We start from the raw sequence: 25315 nt of genomic DNA, 5'->3' as shown, positions 1-25315 counted from the left end.
GAAATTCCTGAAACTTTCATATTTAATCTGTTGTAGTGAAACAGAGATGGAGTTCCAATTTAAAATACTTAGATTGTGCACACATTCATTTCATTTGTCAAACGAGCCCACGGAATTTTGGATTCCAGTACAAAGTTCCTGAAATTCCTGAAAAAACATATTCAATCTGTTGTAATAAAAAAACGCAGGGGGTTATCTAAAAAGGGGGGCAAAATTTCAATATTTTTGCCGTAAAACGTCCCGTTTTCGAGATATTTTGAATTTAAGTTTTTTTTTAATTGTTTTAAACTGCTTGCAAATAATTTTGTAAACTCGTACAATTATTCTTGAAAAATATTCAACCTTTTGTACTAAAAAAACGCTCAGGGGTATGTAAAAGGCGGGATGGAACCCTCTACCTGATGTGAAAATAATACCCAGCCTTGTCCCCGAAATTCCTGAAAGTTTCATATTTAATCTGTTGTAGTGAAACAGGGATGGGTTTCCAATTTAAAATACGATCGTGCACACATACATTTCATTTGTCAAGCGAGCCCACGGAATTTTGGATTCCAGTACAAAGTTCCTGAAATTCCTGAAAAAACATATTCAATCTGTTGTAGTAAAAAAAGCATGGGGTTATATAAAAAGGGGGGCAAAATTTCATTATTTTTGCCGTAAAACGTCCCGTTTTCGAGATATTTTGAATTTACGTTTTTTTTATTGATTTAAACTGCTTGCTAATAATTTTGTAAACCCGTACAAATTATTCTTGAAAACATTCAGCCTTTTGTAGTAAAAAACGCATAGAGGTATCTAAAAGGCAGGCGGGGAGGGAACGGCCTAGCTAATGTAAAAGTAATACCCAGCATTGTTCCTGAAATTCCTGAAAGTTTCACGTTTAATCTGTTGTAGTGTAATAGGGATGGGCTTCCAATTTAAAATACTTAGATTGTTCACACGTACATTTCATTCGTCAAGCGAGCCCACAGAATTTTGGATTCTAGTACAAAGTTCCTGAAATTCCTGAAAAAACATATTCAATCTGTGATAGAAAAAAAAAGCATGGGGTTATCTAAAAAGGGGGGCAAAATTTTATTATTTTTGCCGTAAAACGTCCCGTTTTCGAGATATTTTGATTTTTGTTTTTTTTTTATTGATTTAAACTGATTGCTAATAATTTTGTAAACCCGTCCAATTATTCTTGAAAACATTCAACCCCTACTAATGATTTTGTAAATACGTACAATTATTCTTAAAAAATATTCAACCTGTTGTTTAAAAAGGGGGGCAAAATTTCATTATTTTTCCCGAAAAACGTTCCGTTTTCGAGATATTTTGAATTTTGTTTTTTTTAAAAACTGCTTAGTACGAAATGGGTCGTAAATCCTAAACTTTGAATAAACGCAGGACATACATAGGGGAGTTTCTGGTGGCTAATGAGCCCCTCTTTCATAGATTAAAAAGTAAGAACACGATAACAATGAGGTTTTTATATGGAGTGTAACATGTGCGTGTAATAGTGTTTTGTATAAGGCTGCCCGCCCACGTCAGACAATCGGCGACCGACTTTTTGTAGGAGGAAAATAGAACGCACTGCTCGCAATATTGCAACTCCCACGTCCTACAAAAAGTTGGTCAGATTTAAAATCGGTGCATCCCGACCGATCCGATTGTCGGTGAAAAAATGAAACGTTCGGAAATGAGTCGGTCACAAAATCGGGCATAATAATCGGAGGAAACCGCACTTCTTGTGACGAGTAGGCGCCGCTACTTCAAAAGCGCACCCCTGATGCCGGGCAGCAGCGGTATCAGTACTGGTTGGAGGCCGAGGAAATGGATTCTGGTAGGGATCTAAAATATCACCGATTGAGAAACTGGTCGGTGTGCTGCTAAACGGAAGGCGATTGGGGCAACCACCGTTCTACACGCCCTATCTATGGAGTAATGAAGGCGATTACTCCACCGACAAGAGCGCAGCTCTTAAATAATAAATAGAGAGAATCGGAGGAAAAATCGTGCTGATTATCTGTCCTACAAAAAGTCTGACGTGGGCGGGCGCCCTAAAGCGTGCGGGGTATGGCTTCTGAATCACCGTATATAAATCAAACAATAGAATATTCAGTTACAATATATTCAATGTCAATATATAAAAGTATTGCTAAGTTGCAACATAACGTGATCACTTGGTCACCTCGCTGTTTGGTGACAGAGGCGATGACATGATAAGTTGATGATGATGACGAACTAGCGATGATCACTAGGCGAAGTTGAGTATTCCAGGCGGTGGCTCCGGCGGCCTGAAGTTTGGTATCGCCATGCTTAGATCTGGAACAAAATGGTGGGTAAATGTACATTACACACTGTACGGTCACGAGCATTAATATGTATACACTTTGGTACCATGTCACATTAACTTTTTTGACAAATTGAACTGTAAGTCTTAACTAAATGTCAAATATGTTAGTGCGACAGAGTCCTAAAGTGGGTACATTATATTGCTCATGACTGTACACCTGTATATGATCGAAGCTTGTACTGTTACAACGTAACACAACGTATCAGTAATTGTTTGTAGCGGTACTGCTACTAGCTTCGATCATAAACAGGGCGTTAGTGACTAAACTGTATTACTATTTACGTTTGTGTTGCGGTCATACTCATCAAGCTATATTTAATAAGGTATAAAAAACAACAACATACATACATGAATTCACGCCCGTAATCCCTAATGGGGTGGGCAGAGCCACAAATAATTAGAAGATAACCTTCTTATATACAAACATCGATATAATAAGTACAGTAGATTGAACATGAGCGCTCAAAACTAGGACAAGTTAGAGCAGAGATATCGACACTTCGTAGTACGAGTTTCCGTCGTATTTTTGTATGACGCGCTTTATCTACGGTACTTATATACTATACACTATATACACACACACTATATATGTACACTATACACTATGGATAGTCTAGTGATTTAAGCGTTAGGCTCACGATCTGGAGGTCCAGGTTCAATTCTCGATACAGGGAGATTGTCGACATCACTTTGTGAGACTGTCCTTTGGTAAGGAAATTGTAGATTAATAATAAATCACCTGATTGTCCGAAAAGGTAAGATGACACCGTGTTTCGGAGGGCACGTTAATCCTTGACCCCGACTATTAGCCGTAAAACACTCGCAGTGGAGCAGCGTGGTGAAGTATACTCCATACCTCCGGTTGATTGATCGGAGGCCTGTGCCCAGCAGTGGGACGTATATAGGCTGTAAACAAAACCAAGCTAACCTCGTACAGCGCGCCTCTGCGGCGGGCGCGGCGGCGAGCCGGGCGGCGGCGGCGGCGGCGGCAGCGCGTCCCACAGCGGCACGTGGTCGGGGTGCCCCGCCGCGCACGGCCACGCGCACCCCACGCGCCGCGGCGCCCGCGCCTGTTTAATGTACACAAATAGTACATTATTTACACACAGAGGAAGATTTTAATACACAAAATCTTTTCCCATAAATAAAACCGTAAATAATTGTAAAAAAAATACTTTTTAGTCTGTCATATAATGAGTGGTTTCTCTTTTCCACGCTGCGTTCGTCTTCTCTGAGTAAGCGCGAAAAAATGTGTCTACAATTTTCAAATTGAAAATTCGAATAATACAATAATGGCGGGTGGCGCGCAATAGTAATTTTTTTAAATTGTTCTATTCTTGTTTTTTTTTTTTTTTTTTTTTAATACATACAGCCACGTTACGGGCTCCTACAACTAATAACATTTTTCCGCGAACACAATCGCGATCTTTTTACAATTCCGTCACTAGATAGCAGCACTTTCTTTACAAAGTGGGGCAGAACCACATGCAACGCCATCTATTTATATTTTAAAGTATTAATAAACCAAAGTAGTAAATTATAATAATACGACAGTTCTGTCACTAGATGGCACCTATTTCCATACAAAGTGGAACAGGGGGGTTAGTGGCCACATTGAAGCAATTCATCTAAGCAATATTTTTGTTTGCACTGCGCACTTACTTTTATATGCGCAAATGTCAAATTGCAATATGGCTTTCTTAGATGAATTGCTTTGCTATGGCCATTTTAACCCCCCTGAACGTGATAATCGCATTGCGCATGCCACGTCATCTATTTACAGTTGAAGATTTAGAACCAATGCTCACCCGCGGCGCTCTTTTTTTGTAGTTTGTCTAGGTATGGTCACGAGCATCAATATGTTTGGTACCATATCACATTAACTGTTTTGACAAATTGAACTGTAAGTCTCACTAAATGTCAAATATGTTAGTGCGACAGAGTCCTAAAGTGGGTAAAAATAAAGAAATTTATTTATTTTATTCTTCTTCTTTAAACGTACCTTCTTAACGGGCGGTTCCTCGACGTCGGAGTCCTGCCCGGGCTTGTATCCGTCAGCGAAACTGACGCGTTTGGCTGCACGCGTGTCGCTCAACGATTTCCTGTAATATAACGAAAAGGTAAAATAAGAATTATATGTAAGTTTAAGTAGTATGTATCTATGTACCTATATCCCTACTTATAGATGCGATGTCCGTGGCCTCACTCGGCAGGGCCCGCAGAATACCACCGTCGTGGCTCACGCTGCGACTTATGCTGAGCGAGGTCCTTTTATTCCGGACTCCACTGCAGATGATAGGGCCGTCAGTGCGTTGCATTTAGGATACTTACTTTTAATATTATTATTTTTATGATTTTGGTTTGTTTTGGATTTTTTTTCTGTATATTGATTTCCGTGTGGTTTCTATCCTGTGTTGAATGTAATGTACCTGTCTGTCTGTGTCTGTGGTGTCCGGAAGTAATTAATGTTTCTTTCTAGTAAGAGTAAGGGAAAAAAGACAAAGTGTTATGGAATATAGCCAAGGGTCGGTTTAAGGACGATTTGAAGCAAACCAACTACTTACATGACTAAAATTCCTTTTTCAGGCGTATCCTTTTCAGTGTCATCCTTAGCCACATCTCCAAGGACTGTAACATATAAACAACAATTTATTTATTTGTACACAATTAAACAGAGACAAGGAGCTTATCTCTAAACAAAGAGACAGTATTAGGTAATGGGCCTGATTCCTGCAGACACCTAATTTTATTTTAAGTTATACCTGTAATTTTATTATCCATCGAAAATGACGTGTAATCGACAGGCATAAAACTTATGGAGCACGTGTCAATTTTAGACAATAAACTAACCTCTCAAAATTTTACATTGGCCTTCCTTTTCAGCAGATATGAAATTGACAGGTATAACTTAAAATAAAATTAGGAGGTGTTTGCACGAATCAGAGCCATCTTCTTATCGTGTGGGTTGTGAGGTGGATTACCAACCTCATCAACCCTGGTGTCAGGGTTACTATTAAACCGCCAAAAGCCCCTAAAAAGACTCATGTAACGATTACTTACTTACATCAGTAAGTAGTAACCGGGAACAACGGCTTAACGTGCCTTCCGAAGCACGGATCGTCTTACTTTCGGACAATCAGGCGATCAGCCTGTAGCGATTTTTGTGATATGTCCCCACCGGGATTCGAAGCCGGGCCCTCCGGATCGTGAGCCCAACGCTCAACCACTGGACCACGGAGGCCGTTGATATAGATAAGATAATAACATACCGGTATCCCTCAAGGCCTGGTTGATGCGATCGTCGAGGGATCGCCCGCGGGTCTCCTGTTGTTGCGACTCCTGTTGTTGTTGGGACTGTTGTTGCGGTGGCTGCGGGTGGGGCGCGGCGAAGCAGTCCCCGTACTGTAACCTGTCTGACGCCCCGTACATGTCCATGTACGCTTCGTCGTATCTGTAGATGCATACATATAAGTGAATAAGCTTGTTTCCACACGCGGCTTACGATCCGGGTTTGATTCCCGATGGCGACAATGTCAAAATCACCTTGCAAGACTGCCCTTTGTTTGGTAAGGACTTTGCAGGCTTGACTCACAGGATTGTCTGAAAAAGTAACATGATTCTGTGCTTCGGAGGGCACGTTAAGCCGTTGGTAATATAATAGCCGGGGCTATTAGCCGTAACATAACCTCGACCAACCCGCAGTGGAGCAGCGTGGTGAAGTACGCTCCATACCCTCTCCGGTTGATTGAGAGGCCTGTGGCCAGCAGTGGGACCAATATAGTCTGTTTATGTTATGTATGTTAAGCTGGCGTCACAGTGTTTTTTCGTACAAATTCCATGGTAATTTCGTGTTTTGACGTTTAGTAAAAAGTAACGGATTTGACTAGTTGGAAACTACCTTAAAAATAAGTAGATATACTCGACATACAATGTGGCACAACAGTGTAAAGGTCACGAACTCAGCATTGTGTCTATTTCCAGAGAAATAGACGCTGTTTTTCAGTCGCTCCTTAATTTTCCTCGTCCGTTGGACCCCGCGAATCTGACACGACTCATAGTACCATAGTTTTTACAGAGATAGGTTGTCTATTGTAATATTATATGTTATACGAGATCTATAGTATATAAGTTCTTATTGTTCTGAAATGTTAAGTAGTTGTTACTTGAAGTCTTTCTAAGAACTTATTCCATTTTATATAAAGATAACTATGTCTTGTTACTTTCCTATTTCCAAAGTCGAAATTGTATGAGTCTTTCTCTCTTTGATATGTATTTGCGATCACCTTTAATTGGCAATATATTTATTAGTTTTAGTAACTTGATATACTATATAAGCTGTTGGTGTTCCAAAAAATAATAAAATCTAATGTAATCTAGCCTACAAGACCCCACTGCTGGGCTAAGCCTCCCCTTCCTCTGTCCATTCTTCGCGGTCCTGTGCGTACTCCGGCCAGTCCCTCCGGCAAGCGTCCATGTCGTCACGCCATCTCTAGTAGTGTGTTAAGTGTCAAACGAATTGATCGAGTCCGAAACACAACACTGCGTTCAAAAACGAGAATCGCTGATTGTTGGAAACACCAACATTACCAACGTATTTTTGGCTGTCAATTTGAGAACCAACTTCCTTTTTTTGTAGCTGTCATAATTTTTTGATAATAATTCGCCATATTGATTTACTTATAGGTTTTCTTTCATTGTGCTTCCATCACGCACCAGCCCTTCAGCCCAACAGAAGTTGTACATGATCCTTCGAGCCAGATTTGAACCAGCGACCTATGAAGAAAAGCCGCCAGACCCAAATGGGATGGACATGTTTGTCGCATGCAACCTGAGCGGTGGGCACGGATCGTCACGCATTGGATGCCTCATGACGGGTACAGGCGTCGTGGTAGACCTCGAAAGAGAAAAATAATAACATAAATAAAATATTCGGAGTGTACTCACTCGATGGATGAGTCAGTCCTGTTGGCGAGGCTCTGTATCTGGTAGACGGGCGGGGGCGCTGTCTCGGGCTCCCCGCACTCGGTGTCGGCGCCCGTGAGCACGATATTCACCTCGCCGGGCTTCAGGCCTGGGGAACATAACAACAACAATCAAATTCAAACATATTTGTATCTTTTTGATCAGTAGGTAACATTACACTTTGAATCATCATTTTTTTACATAACGAACGTCTCATCCGGCTAAAACTACTGCAGCTTCTCACAACCTGTATAGCCGGGGAAACGAAGCTACAAGAAAAACCTCGGCAAAGGGGCCCGCCCAGACGTTCTTTAAAAAAATATATTGTTATACAATTTAGCAATTTGGCTGCCGAATATCAGTTCCCAGACAGTTAATCTCATTCTTTAACATAAGCTCACGATTATCCGAATTGCGGTAGTCAGAATTTCATCCATCGCAAGATGATATAAGTACCCACGCTTCACCGAGCTTTCTTTTAGACCAACGTGACACTGAACTTAGCCTCGAAAAGTGATACCCAGCGTTGTTCCTGAAATTCCTGAAAGTTTCATGTTTTATCTGTTGCAGTAAAATAATTATTCTTAAAAAATATTCAACCTGTTGTAGTAAAAAACGCATAGAAGTATCTAAAAGGTGGGGGGAATTAGGGGGGAACCCTCTAGCTCAGCAATTTCTGAAAGTTCAAGAAGTTAAAGTGAAGTTCTCGTAAAACCGAGATTTCCAGACTCAATAAGGTTTGGATTATTTCTGTCTTCCGACCGGGTTCGACCCGGAGCTTTCCGTTTGAGAATCAAGATAAAGATATAAGACATAGGTATCATTATCGTCATTGGCGATCTCTTTAAGTAACAGGGTGCGAGCGTATTGCCACTATTGGCTAGTATTACGAACAAGCGCCATCTAGCGCTTATTCTATGAACCAATTAGTTCGCTTCGTTCGTTTTATGTCGCCGAAAAATCACCGGACAAATTGCTATTGTGAACAGGCCCTCACTTTTTACTAATCTTCAAAACACGAACTTACTATGGAATTTGTATGATAAAGCACACTGTGACGTCATAGAAAAACGTGATAAAATGTCTGACTTATTATGACGTTTTCCATGACGAAAATTTATAAATAAGTTAAATAAAAAAAGGAAAATGTTTTTCGTTACTTTTAGATTTGACTTTATTTAATAATCAGAATTTCATAGTTTATCTTGAACCTAGTACGGTCACGAGCATTAATATGTATACACTTTGGTACCATGTCACATTAACTTTTTTGACAAATTGAACTGTAAGTGTCACTAAATGACAAATATGTTAGTGCGACAGAGTCCTAAAGTGGGTACATTATATTGCTCGTGACTGTACAACCTTATTGTTCAAATAGTAAAATAAGATACGTACCCCACCGCGAGGGTCTGGTGTTGCTGGTGACGGCGGGCGGGTCGCTGGCGCGCCAGTCACACTTGATCTCGCCGCGGCCGCGCGCCCGGACCACTGTTTCTATGCGTTGCGACACCTCAGTCGAAGGGGGTGACACTAGCTGAAAAATACAGATAAAGCATTCAATATTATACAGGGTGTCAGTGATATCGTAACGAAAACTTTGAGGGATGATTCAGACCATCATTCTGAGGTGATATCAAGTGGAATTCTCCGTCGCAAGTGTGCAACAGAAAATAATTTAAAAAAACACCAAAATTTTCATGAATTTTCCGACAGGAAATTCCACTTATTTACTCAGAATCATGGTCTGAACCATCCCGCACAGTATCAGCAGCTCAGCATTACAGTGTCACTAACACCCATACCTACTGGTATGGCTACCTATGTGTACTTGTATGGGGTGTAAGTGACATGGTAACAAATACTGAGAGGGATGATTCAGCTGATTATTCTGATTTTACATCAAGTGGAATTTTACATCGCAAAAGTATAGAATTGAAAATAATTTAAAAAAAAAACATTAATTTTGCGACGGAAAATATGTGTGAAGCACTCGCGAAGAAAGTACCAGGGGGTTAAAATGGCCACATCGGAGCAATTCATCTAAGAAAGCAATTATTATTATTGCGTATGGCAGACAAATATCCTGCTTGGATCAAATATCCAGCTTAAGCTCCCTTAACCAAGTCTCTGCTGCATCCGTCACACAATGCAGCTCGGCTATACCACCTGGTGCAGAGGGCACTCGTTCACTATGTGAGATATGCTTTGGTCCGGGTGACCACATTCACAGCATGGTGACTCCTAAGAAAGCAATATTGCAATTTGACATTTGCGCATATAAAAGTAAGTGCGCAATGAAAACAAATGTCAAATAGCAATATTGCTTTCTTAGATGAATTGCTTCGATGTGGCCATTTTAACCCCCCAGGAGTTTAGAATTGACAGGAGCTTACCTGACTAGCGACGTCGCTCTGATACGCCATGGCCATCTGTTCATACATATCGTAATTCTCATATCCTTCCAAATTATCCTCCATAGGTTTGTACCCGACTTGGCTAGCCATGACGTCATTGAAGCTGTAGTTGCTGTTCTGCGATGAAGGTCGGAGGTGACTCTCGTCTTTCTCATACGTTTGGTCTTTGATGCTGCAGATGGATTCCTGTGACGAACATTGTGAGGATTCGTCAGGGCGTGGGGGCGGCGTAGGGATTTCTGGTTCCTGAGAAATTGAAGGATTATTCGTTAACAAATAACCTACACCATCATCTCCCTAGATCTTCTGACCAAAAACTATTACAAACACAGAACTGTGGAGATTGACCGGGCGACACACGGAAATGGCGGTGGATTGGTCATAACATAACAAATACTTTATTGCACAAACAGGAAAAAACAAAATTCAAAACAAAAGAGAAATAAAATGAGCACAATAGGCGGCCTTATTTCTAAGTAGCAATCTCTTCCAGGTAACCTTTAAGTATAGGAGGAGTGGTCATGTCCTTAGAAGACCTACGAAACGCCCGTCCCGTCGAGCTCTTGACCTGGTGTGCGCGTGGAAATGCGCAAAAAACGGTGGTCCAAAAAGACCTGGCGACACTCAGTTGATTTTTATATTTATTTGTGGTCACGTAAACCAATTTTAGTCTGTGCCTGCTTATAATGACAATAGTTTATAATATATAGGTTTAAGTTTATAAACAATCTTTTTGTAACATTTCCAGAATTTTTTTTATAATGTGTTTTTTTTTTAATAATATATATATTTTTATATACTTTAAGCCTAGCATTGGTGCTAATTCCTGTAAATACCATCTAATTTTATTTTAAGTTATATCTGTCATTTTCTTATCCGCCGAAAAGGAAAGGGACGGGTAATCGACAAGCATAAAATTTATGGAACACACGTCAATTTTAAGCACAAATCTAAACCAACCGTCTAAAAATTTTACATCAGTCAATAACCCGACACGTTCATTTACTCATTCTTCCTAAAATTAAGAGCTGTGAATCATCCGTCCCTTTCCTTTTCGACGGATATGAAAATGACAGATATAACTTAAAATAAAATTAGACGGTGTCTCCAGGAATCGGGGCCATTGTATCGTTAGTTTTATTACTGTTCTCATCAAGTTCTACAATTTGTTTTATTTGTGGTATCCTGTGATTGGCGAACAAACATTGTACTTACTGTAATTATTCTTAGTTAATTAATAAGCTGTTGGATATCCTCAATAAATAAATAAATGTCATGGGACCAAGCTACAGAGGCTGCAAAAGATCGCGAGGAGTGGAAATCTGATATTTGAGCGCTACATCCAGGAGATAAAAGATTTAGGAGAGATAGATAGATTCTATCTAGTGTTATCCCGTTTTCATGGGGTCAAATACGTAAATCAGAATTCAGAATCATTTATTCAACGGAATTATAATGGATAAACTTGTTGAAGGTGAACTTAACATTTTTGAATCTACGTCATTTCGCAAGGTGTTATGGTCGAGGATACGAAATGACACAAATCTTTAAAATCAATGTAAGAAATACATTACAAGTTATTTAATAACTAGAGGAATACATGTATTACCAGGAATTTTTACAATTTAGGTAAACATTAATCTTATATAAGCTTTTTTACATAAAGTTCACATGAGCTTTAAATTTATTTTCTGACAAATACAAAATATTATTTGGTATTTTATTGTAACAACGTATAAGTAACCCAAAAAAAAAGATGAATTAAATTCATCATTACTTATTTATTTGTTTTTTATTTTTAAAATTTTTCTCTATATTTTGTGTCCATTGTGCTCAATAAAGTATTCTATCTATCTATCTATCTACTTAATATAGATTTTTTTCGGATTCGGAGTTAGTATATCAATGTTCCTCTGTCATAATCATAATTCATGTACTATACCTTAAACTCCACAGTCTCTATCTTCTCCTCGGCCGGAAATTGTTCTTCCTCTACGTTCCCTTCAAGGTCGAACTTGTGCATTAGTTCCGCTTCCGTTTCCTGTACCGTCTGGGGCATTTCCGGCTCCGGTTCCTTTGGCAACTCGATCGCTTCTAAACTCTTCTCTTCCTGTCTCTCTTCTACCAAGTCCTCTACTTCTACATTTTTAGCTTCTTCTATTACTTCCTGAAATACACACATAAGTCTGCTATTATATCTCCAATAGGACTTCAATCATACAGGGTGTTAGTGACGGGACCCTTTTTTTTCGCATAATGTTGTTTGTCCTACTTTAATTAGGCATAACCGGTTAGGCATATTTTTTTATTCATAATCGTCTTTTGGCATAATGTTTACTTGTCATACTGTGGCTTTTAAATTGATTGATTAGCTGATCACCTGCTTGTCCGAAAGTAAGATGATCCGCGCTTCGGAAGGCACGTTAAGCAGTTGGTCCCGGTTATTACTTACTGATGTAAGTATGCAGTCGTTACAAGGGGCCTTTGGCGTCTCAGTAATGACCCTAACACCAGGATTGATGAGGTTGGTTGCCTCACAACCCACACGATAGAAGAATTGATTGTCACTCACCTGTTTGACCTGCACTTGAGCGACCTTCCCCTTAGAGCTGAACTCTTCGTGTAGCTCCTTGACGCTGATGATCTCTCTATGTTTGACGGGAGACTTCTCCCTCTTCTCATCATCCGTGACTCTCTCCGTCTTGATGTTGTTCAGTATGTTCACGTCGAACAACTCCTCGCTCTGAGTGGAGTCCGAAGCGGACTGCTGCTTCGATTTCTTCTTCTTCTCCTGTGGTATTTAAAAATTCAAATTCAAAAATATCTATATTCAGTAGGAAACATAGTTACACTTTGAATCGTCAATTTTTACATAACGAACGTCTCATCCGCCTTAAACTACTGCAGATTCTCACAACCTGTATAGTCGGGGAAAAGAAGCTGCAAGAAAAACATCGGCACAGGGCCCTAGACGTTCTTTAAAAAAAATAAACATAAAATATTGTTATAAAATTGAGTAATTTAGCTGCCTAATATCAGTTCTCAGACAGTTAATCCCATGCATTCGTATCTTCTAAATAATCACTAACTTTATAATAACCTTTTTTGCAAAGTTTCTGTTTAGCTACTGTCTTAAAACAGTTGAAAGGCAAATTCTGAATGTCAATGGGAATCTTATTGTAAAAACGTGTACTTTGCCCCTTAAAAGATTTAGTGAACACTAGATCTATACAGCTATACATCGGAGATTTGGCAACTTATTGGTGCTAATTCCTGTAAACGCCATCTAATTTTATTTTAAGTTATATCTTTCATTTTTTTGTCCGCCGAAAAGGAAAGGGGCGGGTAATCGACAAGCATAAAATTTATGGAACACACGTCAATTTTAAGCACAAATCTAAAACAACCGTCTAAAAATTTTACATTGGCCAATAACCCGATAGAATTATGTTGACAGCACACGTCAAACGGTTTGCATACCAGCGAGATACCTTTTTGATTCGCCCGGGTTATTCATTCATTTACTCATTCTTCCTAAAATTAAGAGCTTCAATCATCCGTTCCTTTCCTTTTCGGCGGATAAGAAAATGACAGGTATAACTTAAAGTAAAATTAAGAGGTGTCTGCAGGAATCGGGGCCATTATCGGTGTAGGGACCTTAGTCTAGTTCCTATCCGTTACCTAGATGGCGTACGTGCAGATGATTCAGTGTAAAACATGGCGGCCTTCGTGGTCCAGTGGTAAAGCGTTGGACTCGCCTTCCGGAAGCCCCGGGCTCGAATCCGGCGGGGACATGTCACAAAAATCCCTTTGTCATTTGGTTAGGACATTACAGACTGATCACCTGATTGTTAGAAACTAAGATGATCCGTGCTTCGGAAGGCACGTTAAGCCGTTAGTCCCGGATATTAGCCGTAAAAACACCTCCACCAACCCGCAGTGGAGCAGCGTGGTGGAGTATGCTCTATACCCCCTCCGGTTGATTGAGGGGAGGCCTGTGTAGTATGTATTACCCTACATCGAGTTCATGTGGCAGAGATCTTAATGTTAATTACCATCTTGTAACCAGAATGGCGCCATCCCAATCGCGTCAGACAGAGTACTGCGGGGCGGAAGGCAAGATGGAAACCACTGCCCTATTTTTCCCTAAAAAAGTTTAGTCAAAAGTGCCTAACTGATTTGACTAGATGGAAACCAGCCTATTCATTTATTGTTAATTTGTTTAGCAAACGAAGTATATTCATTAATTTGTCATACCTTTTTCTTCTTTCTAGCCTCTGCTTCTTTCTTCTTCTTTTTCTTCGCCTTCTTATCAAGTTCAGACTCCGTCTCGGAACTGCTATCGCTGCTGGAAGACGACGAACTACTGCTAGAAGAACGAACGCGTTTCTTCTTCTTTTCAGTTTTTTTCTTGAGTTTCTGTTGCTTCTTTTTCTTCAACTTTTTATCTTTCTTCTTTATTTCTGTCGAGAGTGAAATATACTGTTTAAATACATATATTATGGTTTTTTAGCACCTGTGCTAAGGGACGATTCACATTGACGCCAGAGCGCTCAGTCTGTCGTCAAGTCAGTCCTCACCAGGTAGTACGGTCACGAGCATTAATATGTATACACTTTGGTACCATGTCACATTAACCTTTTTGACAAATTGAACTGTAAGTCTCACTAAACGTCAAATATGTTAGTGCGACAGAGTCCTAAAGTGGAAACATTATATTGCTCATGACTGTACAATAGGGTCGTTAACTGTGTCAAAGATAAATTATAAAATGCTCATCTAGAAATAGAAGCCAGTCTAAGATGATCAAAAATCAATCTCATTTTACTTATCCACTTATTTTCGAATTATATTTATGAATTAAGTAACAATGAGTACGGCGTTTGACCGCTTTCATTGATGACGTCACAGGACAGTATTTCCATGCAAACTCCAAAGAAAACATTCGTGTTATCCCAGGTCCACAGGGTCTGTATGGGACATACCTAATAGTCTACCATTTATGGTCAGTCACATCTCTAGTGCGAGCAAACCAACGCGTCTCAATGTGTGGATCTTGTAACATAAACTGCCTATATACGTCCCACTGCTGGGCACAGGCCTCCCCTCAATCAACCGCAGGGGGTATGGAGCCGTGGATCTTGTAATTTAATATAATATCCTAAGTAATATAGTTCATTCAATTATTTGTGTGGGGTTTTATTACAATTACCAGTGAAGATTTGACAGGTCCAGTTTATTACATAAGCGACTGCCTGTCTGACCTTCCAACCCGCGAAGTCTCCACAAAAGCTACGTTCGAATCCCGTTAAATATGACTCGATAAAAAAAATATTATCTAAAAGCGAACATTACCTGCATAATTCGTTGGTAGAATTCCAAATTGCATGTTTACTGATAGCGTGCAAAAAAAAATAGACGTTTATATACATAAACAGCTTTTCCATCGTGTGGGTTGTGAGGTGAATTAACTAACCTCATCAACCCTGGTGTCAGGGTTATTATTGAGCCGCCAAAGGCCCCTGACATGGCTCATGTAACGACTACTTAATCAGGTAAGTAGTCCGAAGCACGGATCATCTTACTTTCGGACAATCAGGTGATCACCCTGTAATGTCCTAACCAAACCAATATTTCTGACACTCCATACAATCTCTCCAGCATTTCACGCAGTTTTTCTTCTTTTTTAGCAATGGAAAGACAGTAACGTCGTAGACATGCAATGGTGTCTTTTATGTCTAAAAATAGCCAATCTCTAACATTTTCGCATTAAACTAAGAAACTATAATGCATCTGCAAATACCTTCCTCTTCTTCCTCCAAGTCTGAATCCACTTCTATCTTCTCCACTTTTTTCTTCTTCTTCTTCTCTTTCAATTTCTTCGCCATTTTCTTCTCCAACTTTTTACGTTTTGCTTTTGTTTTCACCTTCTTTTCATCCTGTTAATAAATACAAATCTATTAATTACTAAATAGACACACACAAACAAAACATTCTCCGTGGTCTAGTGGTTCGAGCGTTGGGCTCACGATCTGGAGGTCCAGGTTCGATTCCCGTTGGGAGCAGTGTCGAAACCAGTTTGTGAGACTTTCCTTTGTTTGGTTTGAATCTTCTGATTGTCCGAAAAAGTAAGATGATTTCGTGCTTTGGAAAGGAAAAGGCAAATTAAGCCATTGGTCCTAGCTGTTAGCCGTAAATGAACACTTCCACCAACCCGCAGCGTGTATTATCCGTACCCCCTCCGGTTGACTGTGCCCAGAAGTGGAACGTATATAGGCTGTTTATGTTACCAAATCATGATGGAAAATTCCACTTAACAGTATTCGTTACGACATGATGTGGTATGGGTTTTAGATGTCACCGCGATGAAAACTTTGGGCGATCATTCAGACCATGATCCCGAGTTAATATCAAGTGGAATAAGCTGTCAGAAAATTCATGAACATGTTTTTTTTTACTTATTTTTCGTTCTATACTTACGCGACGAAAAATTCCACTTGATATCAACTCAGAATCACAGTCTGAATCATCCCTTAAAGTTTTTGTTACGGTATCACTAACACCCTGTGTCTTTGACTTTGTTACCTTTTTCTTAGCGACCTTCTTCCGTTTCTTAGCGCCATCGTCGCTGAGGGATTCCGATGATATTGTTGACGCCGAGTGCTTGCGTTTGCGTTTAGCTTTCACCTTCTCGGGTTTGACAGGTTTTCTGGAAAATCAAATAATTGACTCGTGTACTAGGTTCAAGATAAATTCTGATTATTTATTTATTGTAATCAAGAAAAACGTAATAAAAAGTCCGACATTTTATCACGTTTATCTATGACGTCACAGATAAACGTGAACGTGCTTACATGGAACAGATTAAAGATAAGGTCAACGTCGTGTCTTATAGGGAAGTCAAGGAATTGGCCTTTGATAGGCTGGAATGGAAAATGCTACACCGACAAGAGCGTTAAATTGATGATGATGATCTATGAGTGTGCTTTTTCATACGAATTCCATAGTAATTTCGTGTTTTGACGTTTAGTAAAAAGTATACGTATGACGTTTAGTATTCGACTAGTTGGAAACTAACCTATTATTTGATAGTTTTTGTAATATAAATGAAAAATTACATAGGTACATAAGTTGACGACTGGTAATAAAAATAATTTTTCAGTGCTATCAGAAAATGCTCAACTTTCATGACGACAAGCACCTCAATGCGTTGTTGTTTTTTTTTTGTTCACTCACAGTCCAGCAGAGTAGTGTGAGTGTGTGTGGACGGGTGAGTGGTACTACTACTAAATATGCATATAGACCGACTCCTTCTTCTCCTCAACTTGGACCCCTTGCTCCACCTGTCATCTATCGACAGTTGCGATAGACAGTAGAGATAGCGCTGTCTTCGTGTTTGAATACTCTCAAAGCACACTAACAAGAGACAGAGAGAAAGAGACTTATACATTTTCCTCTTCAACATCGGACTCCTGGCTCCATCCGCCACCTCCACCCACCACCGCGTGGAACTAACATGAGTTTGGAACTAACAAGAGACAGATATACTTACGCTTTCTCCTCCTCAACATCGGACTCCTGACTCCAGCCTCCGCTGCTCAGCTTCATCTTCTTGGCCTTCTTCTTCTCTTCTCTGCCGCTATCTTCCGCCTTCTTCTTCCTGCTCTCGTGTCGGACGGGCGTCGTGCTGCGCGAGTCGTCCTTGCCAGGTCCTTCCACCTCTGGCCACCCTTCTACTGCTTCCATGAATCTGTTGAACGTCCATTTGGATTATTACTAAGCAGCAGAGCAACAATTAGATGGCAACTTGCAGTCACTTATATGAAGAATCAGCCTATCACTCTTATAATGATCCATACGAACCCAACTGGTCAGTTAGTTCCCGCCCATATCCAACAGATAGCGCAAATCAAACAATGCAGGCCTAGAACGCGCTAACGAAGTTCACATGGCGCGACGCACATATGCAACTTCCAACGTAACACTGTTGGATCGTCGATCCCTAGTCACACTACCAACCTGTGGCTAGCTTTTATTTTTTTTGACGTGACTTATTGTAGATTTGCCGCAGATGGCATTAACTACTTGGCCGGAGAAATGGGGAGCGCTGAAGGCTCTCACCCGGTAAACTTGTGGCTAGCGGAGTACTATGGTCTGTTCAGTACCCCGAAAACATCCTTTGGCGGCAGCCTACTCTCGCCGCAATCCAGAATCCCTCTTTCCACGTCAAGGGTGATGTTCAGATGGTTGCTTCGAGGTACTGAACAGTGCATAATACCTCACTAAGCAAAGTTGGAGAGTGATTAGGTATCGACGATCCAACGGTGTTACATTGGAAGTAGTATATGGGGCGTCGCGATGTGACAACTCCGTTAGCGCGTTTCAGCGATATATGGCTTCGATAAGCGCCATCTATGGGATATGTGCGGAACTAGTTGATCCAACTTTACTGGTTTTCACGACATGCAAGGTAAGATAAGCAGCTCAACGCGTTCTATATTTTTATTCGTTCCCAGTTCAGTTTAGAAACGAACTTTTCTTTCTTTTGTAAAGAATCGCGTCTGGATATTTCTACAATCAACATGAAGTGAAGCATAGGGATTCTTTACTCCATCCTTTCAATAACGAAGAAAAGAGAGAGGCTTGTACCTAGCAATGAGACATAGAATGTACAAATATGCCTTACCTCTGATATTCTCTATCCAGAGACTCCTCTTCCACCTTCTCAGGGGTCTGAGACCGTCTCAGCTTGCTCTTCTCAGGGCGACGCTCCTCAATATCCCACTCAGTGGTCATATCCACAGTCTTAGGGTTCTCTACGAGGCATTGTTCTATGCGGGGGTACCAGGAACGGGCTACTTGATACGGCGCGTCGGGAATCCTGTAAGAGTAACAGATAGTATGAGACGAATAGAGTTGGTGATAGAGAAGAAGTTTCTACCAGAGTGAAGACGATGAGAACGTTGGAGGGTCCTGTGAGACCCGTTGCACACGGCGGACACTTCATACAAAACACCTCGTTTTATACAGACACCACACATTGATGTTATCGTACACGCACATCTGTTTGTGTGACGTCTAAAGACTAAAGTAAGACCGGGGGGGTGAGTAAGCTTAGCTCAGCCGCTGGTGGGGAGCGGAGAGATGCCGTTCTATACGTACTATTATTCGTTATTCTATGGCTGTGGTCTAGTGGTTCAAACAACCTCCGTGGTCTAGTGGTTAGAGCATTAGGCTCACGATCTGGAGGTCCGGGTTCGATTCCCGATGTGGACATTGTCGGAATCACTTTGTGAGACTGTCCTTTTTTTGGACTTTTCAGGCTTGAATCACCTGATTGTCCGAAAAAGTAAGATGATTCCGTGCTTCGGAGGGCACGTTAAGCCGTTGGTCCCGGCTATTAGCCGTAAAAACACCTCCACCAACCCGCATTGGAGCAGCGTGGTGGAGTATGCTCCATACCCACTCCGGTTGATTGAGGGGAGGCCTGTGCCCAGCAGTGGGACGTATATAGGCAGTTTATGTCTATGGCCGTGGTACAACCGCTTGGTACGAGTGGCTGTATAATGGATCACACAGGACCTTCCCGCTATAACTGGTTGTACCCAAGGGATTTTTTCCCCCGATTAGCCAACTGTCCGATGGTACAACATTTGGTTTGTCGTGATATTCGTTCAACGTTCAACTGCAATTTGCCCCTGATATGGGCCATGTCAGGAGCATTAATAATCCTTATGCCAAGGTTGGTGAAGTTGATCTTTGAGCTCACAACCTACACGCCACTATATCTTTTCAACTCATCTTCGCTCTAGTGGAAATGCGGGTAAAGCTCGGTTTTCACTATACGAAAACTTGGCTCGCTACGGTCGGATAATTACACTACCTACATTGACTGGATGCCGATGTTTAGTACGCTCGGATGCAGATTTTACATTTTTACATAGTAAGACTACACCATTCATTCGAAGACTACACCATTCATTCGTCCATCTGAACGCACTCAGTCCGAAAGTACTCGTATAATGAAAACCCAACTTAAGAACCAGCGCACTTGATTAAAATATTAAAAAAGAAAAGACGCAACAGACATGCAAATATATAGAGTGGAAGAACTAACTACAATCTACAACTAAAAAAAAGAAAAGTACAGGGGATCTGAAAAGACCGCAATATTACAGTTTACGCATATAAAAGTAAGTGCGCAATATCAACAGATATCAAATAGCAATATTGCTTTTCAGACCCCCAGAGGATAGATTAAAAAAAAAAAGAATAAACATGGACAACCCTTTATAGTACTTTTTTTTGTGCCGGGATTTTTTGGTGCGGGATGATTTTTTTCTCCTTTTGTGCTTACGTGAGGACCTAGTGGGTGAGAATGAGAACGTACTGGGTTAGTAACTTAGCAATGAGAGAGGTTTAACTTTGCCAAAATAATATCCAATTGAAAAATAACAAAGGCGAACATAATAAACTAAATATTGCCCCCGATTCGTGCAGACACCTCCTAATTTTAAGTTACACCTGCCATTTTCTTATCCGACAAAAAGGAAAGGAACGGGTAATCGATAGGCTAAATTAACATACGTCAATTTTAGGCACAAGTCTTAAACCTTTTAAATATTATGTTCGAAAATTTAAGAAACCCTTCCAAATTTTTATATTCGCCAATAAAAATATTACGGGTATAATTTAAAATAAAATTAGGATATGTCTGCAGGATCGGGCCCATTGTCCTTTTAAAATTAATCACCATTGTTTAACTATTGTGTCAAGAAATCTCAGCCTTAGGAGATTAAACCTCGTTACATGAGTCATGTCAGGGGCTGACACCAGGGTCGATGAGGTTGGTAATCCACCTCACAACCCACACGATAGAAGAAGAATCTAGTTTATCTTTTTTGCCTTCGTTTTGTAATAACACTTTAATTGTTTATCCCATGATGCTACTATGACATTTCACTGGGTCAAAGATAAATTATAAAAAGCTAATCTAGAAACAGAAGCCAGTCTAGGATGATCAAAAATCAATCTCCTTCTGCTTTTCGACTTATTTTCGAATTTTATTTATGAATTAAGAAACAATAAGTACGACGTTTGACAGCTTTCATTGATGACGTCGCAGGACAGTATTTCTATACACAGTCCAAAGAAAACTTTCGTTTTGACTAATTTGTCAAGTAGCCTATGAAAGATCAATGATTAGTGATTAGTATAAGATCGACTTACTGGTCGCATCCGTACACTCGGTCGACAAGGTTCATCTTGCACATCTCCAATTCCTCATACACCACTGATCGATCCTTGACGCAGCTACACAACTTGGGGTTCTGGGTGTACCATACTTTGGGAGCGGTGCGGGTTTCTCTGAGGAAAAATGACAAAAAGAGAAAATTAGTCATAAAAACCGGCACTCTCTTTAAAATATTTGAAAGTTTCTTCAAAATCAGAAGATAATGCCACAGATAAACACACTAAGATAACCAGTAAGAATTGGAATTGAATAATTTCAAAAATTTGACACAACATAAATATTGTTGATTTTTAACAATTAATATTTAAAATACTTACTTATAACATTTATTCTTATCATGTCGAAACAGCAAAGGCTGACAAATTTTCAACACAAAACTCCAAGTTTCTAGCGAATCCACCACATCTTTGGACATTCTGTTGTCATACGCTTCATCCAATTCTTTTTCTATCGATAGACTAAATTCTTTAGAGGTTTTGGATTTTACACTTTCAATCTCTTTAAAAGCGCTTTCAACAGGCTTAAAACTACTTTCGGATCTAAAGCCACTTTCGGTTGACTTATAGCCGCTTTCGGTCGACTTTCGGCTATCAACAGATCTGTACCCATCAGAGTAATCGCTTCTTTGACTTTGCAATCTTATAGAGTCATCAAGCTCTGGAGTCACTGACCCTACACTAGGTTCCTGCGGACTTTTAATTGGAGACTCGTCGTATTCAACTAACCCTTTATCATGATGCTCATCATCAGACATATTTTCTTGTTTCAACTCATTGATTACTGATTCGAGAAACATGTCGTCATTCATACCATCATTTGAGATATCCTTCGCTTCACGGTCGAAACTGAATTTCATTTGAACCGGGGAGTCATAAAGGTCTTTCTTACTAGATTTAGTTTGCGAATACCTCTCCAAATCGGAATCTTCGTCGAAGATATCCAACATAGTATCATCATCATTTTCGTCATTCGGATCTAACTCAAATTTGAACGAGTCTATTACTGGTTTAAGTTTTTCTTTGATCTTAGGACCATCTGCAGGCTTGCTAGAATCTTTCTTAGCTAAACTTTGTCTCAGATGCTCTAGTGGATCTAAGAAAGTCTTTGCAGATGCCGTCTTAGTTTTATCCTCCACTTGAGGACTAGATGTGTTTTTGTCCTCAGTATCCAAAGACCAACTATCACAGACTAAATAATCATTCAAGTTTACATCCGTTTCCTTTCCATCTCTCTCATGGTCTAAACTCTCTGCATCTTTCCTTGATTTGTCTTTCCGTGTAGAATCTTCTCTATCCTTTCTGTCTTTATATTCTTTATCTTTTATCTTCGAGTCTCTATCTTTGCCTTTATCTTCACGTTCTTTGTTTTTGACATCTTTAATTTTATGTTTGTCACGATCTTTGCTCCTATCGTCTCTATCTCTACTCTTCATATCCCGATCTCTGCTTCTACCGTCCCTTTCTCTTTGCATTTCCTTATTTTTATCTTCTCTATCCTTACTTCTATGTTCTCCCCTCTTTTCCCTTTCTCTAAATTTGTCTTTATCTCTAAATTTATCCTTGCCATCTTTCCAGTATCTCCTATCAAATCTATCACCTTTCCTCCGCTCCTTATCTTTATCACTCTTGCCTCTCCTGTTGGGTTGTTCTTCATCTTTTTTCTCCGCAGCTTTATCAGCTTCTGTCTCTTTCTTTCTTTGGAACGGATTATCGTAATCCGGTACAAACTTCTGATAATCGAATTTGAATTCTTTCCCTTCGGCTTTAGCTTTCTTCGCCTCTCGTATGATTGCATCAATTTTTGCTGTATCTGAAATTATATTTACTTTATTAAATACTTTATTTCAAAAAGTTTAGTGTACTAATTACTTCTACCTACACGATTGATTACTTGTCATACTTAGTATAGTTGTCTATGCACTATCCTAATAATAAAATAGACCTTATTATACTACAAATAATATCATAAGTTTCTATAGATACTGATGTACAATAATCAATCATTGACATCCTCTCAGATTACGCATTTATTACTAACGTTATTTAAATATTCTAGGTATTTCGTCGACTGTTTTTATCTAAACCACTTGCTTCCTATAATATATATTCTTAACTAAACCTACCTATACATAATACTACTCATGCACAATGAACTATGGTAGTCTCCTAATGCGATGCAAAAATAAATTGAGATTATTATTTATTTATTTATTATAATTCAAATTGAATTGCATCACTACATTTTTGCACTGAATTGGGAGACAGTAATAAAATAAGCGCTACATATTACATAAACATAAAATAACAGCTAATATACTTCCTAAAATTAGCTTGTAAAGTAAATAACTACTAAAAATAGTGTATCTCAAACTGTAGACGCGTAGACCACTTACGCGGTGAAATCGACCCGCGTTTAGAACGCGCGCCGCGTCGCTTACGTCGGTGGGTCCGATGCGTGACGCTTACGACGGGCAAGCTGTTATCTACATGCAAGGGAAGGGATCTATTGCTAAAATGTGTATGTGGCTGTCTTCTGAAATGTCACTATGGTGCATAGAGGGCTTGGGGTCGTTGGACAATACAGTTTGAGAATAGCTGATTTCTGATATTGAATCTGAATCCATTAACGTGAAAATGTACAAACATACTTTATTGCACCAAAATAAAAGTAAATATTTACAAAACAAACTATTAACTAGGTACAAGGCAAATGGTGACTTTAACCCTTAAAGCACCTTAATAAATGAATAATGAAGTAAAAATAAATGATTGTACCTTGTCTTAGAAGATTGTTTCATTAACTGTGTGTACGAACTATGTCTATGTATGTGTCTATATTGTCCAACTTAACCCAAACAGAAATATAAGGAACATTTAAAATTAAAAAGGCAAAAACAAAGTAACGGTGCAATTAAAAACACAAATCTTAGGCCAATTAGCCACTAACATACTTTTTGAGTATAAATCTAAAGAAAGCTTTGCAAATCTTATTGTATAATGAGAGACAAGGATCAAACACAAACGGTTCTTAGGGTTTCCACCAAAAATGAGCGGGGACGAGGGATGAGTCTGTTAAGAACCAGTAGAATCCATTCATAAGAGCTGCGCGAGAGAGGTTACTATACATAAACTGCCTATATACGTCCCACTGCTGGGTACAGGCCTCCCCTCAATCAACCGGAGGGGGTATGGAGCATACTCCACCACGCTGCTCCAATGCGGGTTGGTGGAGGTGTTTTTACGGCTAATAGCCGGGACCAACGGCTTAACGTGCCCTCCGAAGCACGGAATCATCTTACTTTTTCGGACAATCAGGTGATTCAAGCCTGAAAAGTCCTTACCAAACAAGGGACAGTCTCACAAAGTGATTTCGACAATGTCCCCATCGGGAATCGAACCCGGACCTCCAGATCGTGGGTCTAACGCTCTAACCACTAGACCACGGAGGCTGTTAGTTTAAAGAGGTTACTATGAGGAGATTCTATTGATACTATGCCTTTTGTACCTAATTGTTCTGTGAAAATTATTAAGTGATGTTATTGTCATGTGTTTGCGTGTGGCTTCCTTTTATAATAAATATATTATATTAAAGACACGCTCAGGGTGGTTAAAAAAGCCACAACGAAGCAATAGGCTAGTTTCAAACTAGTCAAATTAGTTACTTTTTACTATACGTCAGAACACAAAATTAGTATGGAATTTGTTTGAAAAAGCACACCGTGACGTCATAGAAAAACATGATAAAATGTTGGACTTATTATTACGATTTTCTTGTTTAAAATACATCGTCATCACCAGCCCGTTAACGTCCCCACTACTGGGGCACGGGCCTTCTCTATGGATGGATGGATAGGGAGTATAAAATACATGAACAAGTTTATTAGAAAAAAGAAAATGTTTTTCGTTAGTTTTGGATGTGTCTTTATTTAGTAATTTATTTTGTACCTAGTACACGTCATCTAAAAAAGCAATATTGGCACATATGTATAAAAGTGCGGTATGCAAATAAATTTCAAATAGAAATTTTGTTTTTTTAGGTGAATTGATGTGGCCTTTTTAACACTCCAACTAACGAGTCTCGGCTGAAATGCTATTGCCGCTCCCTTATTGGACTTTTCAGCCATACAAGACGTTGCTACAGAAACGCTGTATAAATCATCTGATCAAGATGTAAAGGCCTATGATGGTGATTTTGAACCCCCAGTGTGAATACTTAGTTCATCTAGCGTTGAAGGAGGTTAGGATAAGGAAGCGATTCTATTTGTTGTATGCAAACACATCCCTCACTACGTAGCCTCTATGCCCCCTGCCTGCCTGAGTGCCCTGTACTCCGATTCCCAGGTGG

At 39.7% G+C, this 25315-nt stretch overlaps 1 protein-coding gene across 1 annotated transcript in view; it reads right to left on the bottom strand.

Moving 5' to 3' along the window:
• Positions 1-2097: 2097 nt before the first annotated feature.
• The window catches only part of LOC126377812 (titin homolog), a 31418-nt gene continuing 8200 nt past the window's right edge, over positions 2098-25315 (bottom strand). The window contains exons 5-21 of the mRNA XM_050025681.1: positions 21289-22780; positions 20947-21084; positions 18404-18598; positions 17270-17467; positions 16303-16426; positions 15521-15656; positions 13975-14180; positions 12290-12508; positions 11660-11884; positions 9697-9963; positions 8699-8837; positions 7283-7409; positions 5608-5789; positions 4903-4966; positions 4341-4440; positions 3267-3408; positions 2098-2307 (exon numbers count right to left, since the gene is read on the bottom strand). Of these exons, the coding sequence (XP_049881638.1) occupies positions 2240-2307; positions 3267-3408; positions 4341-4440; positions 4903-4966; positions 5608-5789; positions 7283-7409; positions 8699-8837; positions 9697-9963; positions 11660-11884; positions 12290-12508; positions 13975-14180; positions 15521-15656; positions 16303-16426; positions 17270-17467; positions 18404-18598; positions 20947-21084; positions 21289-22780 (4022 nt within the window). The 3' untranslated portion in view covers positions 2098-2239. The remainder of the gene's footprint in view (positions 2308-3266; positions 3409-4340; positions 4441-4902; positions 4967-5607; positions 5790-7282; positions 7410-8698; positions 8838-9696; positions 9964-11659; positions 11885-12289; positions 12509-13974; positions 14181-15520; positions 15657-16302; positions 16427-17269; positions 17468-18403; positions 18599-20946; positions 21085-21288; positions 22781-25315) is intronic.

Source organism: Pectinophora gossypiella, chromosome 24 (assembly GCF_024362695.1).
Source record: "Pectinophora gossypiella chromosome 24, ilPecGoss1.1, whole genome shotgun sequence".
Taxonomy (NCBI): Eukaryota; Metazoa; Arthropoda; class Insecta; order Lepidoptera; family Gelechiidae; genus Pectinophora; species Pectinophora gossypiella.
Note: the sequence above shows the minus strand (reverse complement) of the source record. Positions and strands in the feature narration are given on the sequence as shown.